The 7,353-nt window shown below is 49.3% G+C and overlaps 1 protein-coding gene across 1 annotated transcript in view; it reads right to left on the bottom strand.

Moving 5' to 3' along the window:
* Positions 1–1,145: 1,145 nt before the first annotated feature.
* The window catches only part of LOC310798474 (copine-9-like), a gene marked incomplete at both ends in the record, with an annotated part of 140,918 nt that continues 134,710 nt past the window's right edge, over positions 1,146–7,353 (bottom strand). The window contains 2 exons of the mRNA XM_083661015.1: positions 1,146–1,364; positions 5,133–5,206. Of these exons, the coding sequence (XP_083517141.1) occupies positions 1,146–1,364; positions 5,133–5,206 (293 nt within the window). The remainder of the gene's footprint in view (positions 1,365–5,132; positions 5,207–7,353) is intronic.

Raw genomic sequence — 7,353 nt, 5'->3', positions numbered from 1 at the left:
GAGATGTTAGAGCGGGAGATATCTCAGTCTGTCCTCCGTCCCAAGCCAATTTCATGGCTGTAAATTTCCTGAAAACGCGCGCGGTGCTTTGAGTAGGCTCTCGGCCCACGGCTACACTTCAGGTCCGAGGGTTATTTATCATTTCGCAGCATTGCGACTCTGAACGCTCACCTTGAACAGTGGAGCGTTCGTGGCCTCTTACGTAGAAAACCTATTTGAATTTCATTTTCGGCATCTTCAATACAGCAAATATAGAGAGCATAGATTTTCATGGAGAAACAGAACCTGTCCAGTGGCTTTTACAGATCCCTCAACCTCCGGTGTGGGCTGGCAGAACTGGGGTAGGATTTCATTTCTGTTGCTCTGTATTATCAGGTCCTCTGTATTAGGCTACGGTCGCACCAAGCCTCCAAGATGCCCTGAGAAGAAACCAGGACCAGGAGCAGGACATCAGCCTTGGTGATGTCTTTCTTTAAAATTGATAGGAATCAGATTGCCCGGCTACTTGGGTATTTATTACACTGTACATGAGAAACCCTTATTATCACGAGCGTGAACATCGTCATGGAAACTAAAGTGGACAGGATCTGGAGCTGTAGCAACAGACTCACCTTCATGTCTTACAGCAACAGGAGGAATCAGTGACATTGAGAAAAGACATGCTGAAAGCCAGTGTTGTTGTTGTGAGCAGGACCAACGTCCAACTCCTCGCCAGTTACCGGGTCACCGCAGAGTAATTCTGTGTCGTACCTGCAGATGGGATGAAGTGATCGACGCCGACGACGCTCAGTGCCAGATGTGTTGAAATTAAGAAAAGAGTATTTTCTCGGGAAAAGCTTCCAGTGAAGACCTTGGCTTAGGCATCACCACTACCAAAGACTATTCAGTCTCTTCATGTAGGTGTCTCTCCTTCCCAAAGTGTCCCAGCGTCCTGTAAAACCAATCCTTCAGTCGTCAATGACCTGCCTTGTTCTGCTTCTTCTCCATCCATTCCTAACCTTGCAGCACGCGCGCACACACGCACACACACGCACACACACACGCGCGCACGCACACACACGCACACACACGCGCACGCACACACACACACGCATATCTCCGCTCACTCAAATCTCCGATCCCTACTGCTCCAGTCGCCGCCCTCATCAGCGTCCCTTGGGGGCAGTGGTGGTGGTTGTGGTGGTGGTGGCGGTGGTGTTGGGGCAGTCGGAGGTGGTGGGCAGCGCAGGCCGGGGGTCGATCCCCCGGCTCCTCATGAAGGACAGCAGCTGGTCGGGGATCTCGGCCAGGACGTCCTTGGCCAGCCGGGCCATGCTCAGGACCTGGTTCCCTGACCGGTCGATGTAGTCCCGGAACGGAACAAACTGGACGAGGAAGAAACAAATACACAAACAGGTGAGAACACGCAGAATTCTTTGTTGTTGACACGTATACTAGCCAGCATGGAGGGGACTCAAGTATGGACCGCTGTGCTCTGTGGATGCTGCTAAAGAAGTCAGCAATGACTTCCCAAAATAGCAATTAAGTCACTATGTTGTTTTAGTCTCCATGCTAGGTTCAGAAAAAAAAGACACATCTTTCAGGTGGATGATGGAGACTTTACAAATTCCAATGTGAGCGTTCAAATATGAAACGTGGATTTCCACACAGCTTTGTGCTCTTCACGATGAGATCTGATCTGATCTGATTCTCAAGTGAAACGTGTGTGAATGTATCCTGGAATCAGAACAATATGAAAATGTACAGTATGAACCTGTGTGTCTGAGGTCCTTCTCTATGAATGAATCTAGTATTTAGAGGCTGTATTTATGGTTTCCAGCACCGCACTAAGGGTGCTTTCTCACTGGCGCCCCGGTATCGTTCCCGAGCACAATTGTCCCCAAATTGACCCCAGTTTGGCGAGTGTGAATGTTGCGTTCCGTTCCGTTCTGCGCCCGGGCGCGCAACAGGGAACCGTGACAGGATCCACTTGAAAAGGTGGTCTGGGGGGAGCGCTTTGGCGTGCTGCCCGGGCACGGAACACTTGCGAGTGTGAAAGCCAACTGTTCCGAACCCCATAGACAACACACGGGCGAGGATACACTGCAGGCATAGTTGATGATGCAAGTGCACTCTGTTCTGTTTTCCGAGCGCGGAAGAAATGTTAAATGTGAAAGCTGACCAGCGGGGGGAGAGGGGAGGGGCGGGCAATCGTTCCCGGGTACGGAACGGAACGCAACGAAAGCAATCGTTCCCAGTGAGAAAGCAGCCTAAGAAGACAAAACAATAGAGAGCCCCAGGAACGAGTCCGGAAATCATCGATGCTAACAGTCCTGGTTCTTCACAGTTTTCGCCTATGGGAGTTTTGAATGGGTTTTTGGCGCGATGCTTCTAATAATCTCTCTGGGCAACGCTGGCTTAATCAAACGCGAACCAGTGTTTAGTAACATCATCTTCACACATGAAGACCACTTTTATGAGTTTTGAAGCTTTTATGTGCCGTTAAAAGGGTGGCTAGCTAGCAAACGACTAAATGAGACTACAATTTCGACGCGGATATTATACGTCATCACGAGTGAACGCGGAAATTCTTTCTCTCGCGCCTTCGGTCACACACAGTATGCGACACTGTGTGTAGTTCTGGATTAGCTTAGCACGAGCTTTTTACCTCTAGGGCTCGCAGTTACGCTTCAAAACTCATGAAAGTGGTCCTCATGTGTGAAGATTATCCCGCTGAACCTTGGTTCGCGTTTGATTAAACTTGCGTTGCCCACAGACATTATTTGAAGCATCGCGCCAAAAACCCATTCAAAAATCCCATAGACAGAAACAGTGAAGAACCAGGAAGTTCGGGACTTCCGCATTCAGCCTACAAAAATACGTCATCCCTGGGGCTCTCTATGACACACATATTTTCTTCATTCATTGATAAAAGGCAAACAAAAGAGCTTCTAGTCAACACAGCAAGGAGGACGAACTCATTCAGCGACTCTGCTCCCATTTTCCACTACAGCTTCAAAATCAATTTTACCTCAACTGCTGTGGAAGAACTCTGCTATTAAATGACCAGACTGAGCAAATTAAACTCTTCAATTGCAGTCTCTTCAATACATGCCGTACCACTCTGAAAAGACACAGTTTGTGAATTGAAAACTGGAATGTGGAAATGCACCTGTACAATGTTGCACATCTGCTGTGCCATTCGTGAAACATTCTGAATGTACCTGCACGCCGATTGATTCACAGTGTTTAAATGTGCAAACAGACTTAACATTTCAACACTAAAAGTGTGTCTTCAGTTTCAGTCACCAGGGTCAAACTGGACAAAGACACGAGGGAAACTAGAGCTCGGTAGAGTGCATACCTCCGCCAACCTTTCTACAATGTTTTTCGTGGCGATATGAATCCATTTGGAAGTTAGGTAGGGGCCTTTTTGTGATTGGCCACGTCCATTGCCACGCCTCCTTTTGGCCAGTACACATATAATACTTTCTGCCACGTTTCGTGAAAATCTGTTCATAACGTCTTGAGCTATCCTGCAGACAAACAGGCCAACAGACACAGACAGTTATGTGAACAGCCTGGCTCCTCCTCCTCCCTCTCTCTCTCTCTCTTTGCTCTCTTCCTCCCTTTGGGGTTCCTCCTTGATTACCTGAGCAGCGGCACTTGGAGCCAATTAGCCCTGGCTGGGGTTAAGTGGAGGCTGGAGGAGAACGCTTGTTAGATGTTCAGTTCTCACACACCTCAGCAGCGCCTGGGGAGGTTTCTCCACAGAGTGACTTTTCACTTTCTTTTCTTACTTTGTTATTTTAGTTATAGCTGAGTCCCCGGTAGTCCTGTTTAGTCTTAGTCCAGTTGAGCTTTTTTCCTGTTTTAATAGGCTATGACGGCCCAAAGGGGGTTGGCCCAGGCTTTTCTGTTCTGTTTCTGCCGGATCTCCACTTGGTTTGTATCAGATGTTACTTTGAATATTTAGAGTTGATTTAATAAACATTCTTTATATTTTTGGTCTCCTGTTTGACATTTTAGTTTTTGTATTTGGAGACCGTAACACAGACAATCAGACGAACGGGGGCGAAAACATTACCTATCCAAACCAAGTCTATTGGCGGAGGTCACAATATTATATAGTCAACCTAAACCAGGGGGCCACGTGTATAAAACTGTGTGTATATTTAGTTGTAGGAATCTTTGAAGGCCCCAAAAAGCTCTAAATAAAAAGTCACCCAAATACGGTTTGAATGCATAAAATAAAGCTGATAATTTGATTCTTTAAAGGTCTGACCCTTTCAAAGTACATCACATGCGGTCCATTTTGCTGCAACTCGACAATGCTGCTTAATCCAGAACCTTACTTCCGGGAACTTTTGTGAGGTAAAAAAAAACCGTCCATTGTATTGAATGGAGATGTCGCAACTCTTCTATTATACGGCTCTGTGCTATGCTATTGCTCAACATAATGCACACAGGCTAACTCCAGCTCTGCAGCATCATTCAAGTTCTTCAGGGAATAGAAAAAAGAGACCCTCTCCTAGAGGTGGTGACATCATCAACTCACTGCTCCGTCTAGACGAGGCATATTGGAATCACACTGAACACAGCACAGCCTGCTGGCATAAATGAAGAACTGCATTTGTTGTGTTTCCTCTAATTTGGCACTCTTGATGGTTGTTTGTACTTTTGGTACTTTCATCTTTGTAACTTGAAGGGGGGAGGAGGTCTGTGTTCTTTTCATCTTTTCCTTCTGACATGTTGTTTAGCCCTTTGGCATAAATGAAGAACTGAATGTCAGGTTTCCTTTAATTTGTCACACCTGACAGATATTTGCATGTGTACTTTTACCTTTGTAACTTTTATAGAGCTCTATGTTCTTTTGTTTCTGACATGGTGTTACTTAGGACACTGTCATTTGGACACTGGTCAACTCCCATCCTTGGATTCATTATCCAATAGATTTGAAAGTCCTGTTCAATGTTGTCTGTCCACTTTGACTCTGATGAAGACACAGTAGAGTCCAAACGTTCATCTGTTTGCACTAACGGCTGTGAATCAATTGGTGTACGTGCTCCGGTCCCTTTTGTAATTATCTGAGAGTTTGCTGTCCTGATTCAGCTGCATTTTGCTGGAAGATGCACAGAGAACCCGGTTTTTACCTGTACAATGTCTCTCTCGGCATAGCGCCCCCTGGAGGACACTCTGACCTCATCCCCATCCAGCTCCTCCATGGCTGCAGACACAAACAGAACATTTTCAGGATGTTGACGAGCGCATTGTGAGGTAGAGACATGGTTTACATCCCGCATGTAGGCTACATGTACATACACATCTTCTATTTCATATTCAAGCCTCAAGCCAATGATGCTGCTGCAAACCAAGACCAGAGTGAAGACGAGGGGAGAGACCCAGCTGCTGACCATGCAACAGTCCTCAGGGACTGAGAACCTCCGCATCTGTTCTCAGACACTCTCTGCATGGAGTTAGACAGAAGGTAAAGTTCCTACCGAGGATGGAGGAGGAAATGTGAGTTCTGCCACGGCGTCTGTCTATTTATAATGTCTTGTCAACAAAGCAAATAGATGAGCAAACGACAAAACAACTTGTGACGTTCCCAAGAGGAATCACTTCCTCTTTGAAAGCTTTCAAAACAAAACAGAGTGCTGCCATGTGAAGGGAAGAGAAAGGAATGGAAACCCAGGGAAAAGCACAGGAAAGAGAGGGAAAAAGACAGGAGTGCTCCGCTGAAGTAAGGTTGGGGTTGAGGGAGAGGGGGGGGGGGTGGGGAGGCTCCACATGGTGCACAGAGCTGGCAGATGGTGTTCGGGAAGGAGGGGGGGGGGGGGATACATCGACAGCATCTTCCTAAAACGAGGAAACGTTGCAAGAGCAGGACAGAGGTCGTGATGGATCTAGAGGCAGGAAGGATCTAGAGGGAGGCAGGGAGGATCTAGAGGGAGGCAGGGAGGATCTAGAGGGAGGGAGGAAGGATCTAGAGGGAGGCAGGGAGGATCTAGAGGGAGGCAGGGATCTAGAGGGAGGCAGGGAGGATCTAGAGGCAGGGAGGAAGGATCTAGAGGGAGGCAGGGAGGATCTAGAGGGAGGCAGGGAGGATCTAGAGGGAGGCAGGGGGGATCTAGAGGGAGGCAGGGAGGATCTAGAGGGAGGCAGGGAGGATCTAGAGGGAGGCAGGGAGGATCTAGAGGAAGGCAGGGAGGATCTAGAGGGAGGCAGGGAGGATCTAGAGGGAGGCAGGGAGGATCTAGAGGGAGGCAGGGAGGATCTAGAGGAAGGCAGGGAGGATCTAGAGGGAGGCAGGGAGGATCTAGAGGAAGGCAGGGAGGATCTAGAGGGAGGCAGGGAGGATCTACTGTAGAGGGAGGCAGGGAGGATCTAGAGGGAGGCAGGGAGGATCTACTGTAGAGGGAGGCAGGGAGGATCTAGAGGCAGGCAGGGAGGATCTAGAGGGAGGCAGGGGGGATCTAGAGGGAGGCAGGGAGGATCTACTGTAGAGGGAGGCAGGGAGGATCTAGAGGGAGGCAGGGAGGATCTAGAGGGAGGCAGGGAGGATCTAGAGGGAGGCAGGGAGGATCTACTGTAGAGGGAGGCAGGGAGGATCTAGAGGGAGGCAGGGGGGATCTAGAGGGAGGCAGGGAGGATCTACTGTAGAGGGAGGCAGGGAGGATCTAGAGGGAGGCAGGGGGGATCTAGAGGGAGGCAGGGAGGATCTAGAGGGAGGCAGGGAGGATCCAGAGGGAGGCAGGGAGGATCTAGAGGAAGGCAGGGAGGATCTAGAGGGAGGCAGGGAGGATCTAGAGGGAGGCAGGGAGGATCTAGAGGAAGGCAGGGAGGATCTAGAGGGAGGCAGGGAGGATCTAGAGGAAGGCAGGGAGGATCTAGAGGGAGGCAGGGAGGATCTAGAGGGAGGCAGGGAGGATCTAGAGGGAGGCAGGAAGGATCTAGAGGGAGGCAGGGAGGATCTAGACTAGACTCTAGTCCCTGTCTCCCTCCTCTAGTCACTAGAGGGAGGCAGGGAGGAGCGATAGATCCAAAGAGAGGGGATGGAAAGAGCGGGAGACTGAAGGTGGCAGAAAATGAGTAGGGAAAGGAAGGGGGTGTGGTGTAGTGTGTGGTGTAGTGTGTGGTGTGTAGTGTGTGGTGTAGTGTGTGGTGTGTAGTGTGTGGTGTGTAGTGTGTGGTGTAGTGTGTGGTGTAGTGTGTGGTGTGTAGTGTGTGGTGTAGTGTGTGGTGTAGTGTGTGGTGTAGTGTGTGGTGTAGTGTGGGGTTCAGGTGTCTTGGGTAAAACCTGGCACGGTATGTGGGGGAAGTCCCCCGAGACACGAGGCTTCCCAGAACCCCTCCTGCTGGCCTGAAAAACAC

Source organism: Poromitra crassiceps, assembly GCF_964638095.1.
Source record: "Poromitra crassiceps genome assembly, chromosome: 25".
Taxonomy (NCBI): domain Eukaryota; kingdom Metazoa; phylum Chordata; class Actinopteri; order Beryciformes; family Melamphaidae; genus Poromitra; species Poromitra crassiceps.
The sequence above is the reverse complement of the archived record's forward strand: the minus strand, read 5'-3'. Positions and strand labels throughout refer to the sequence as shown.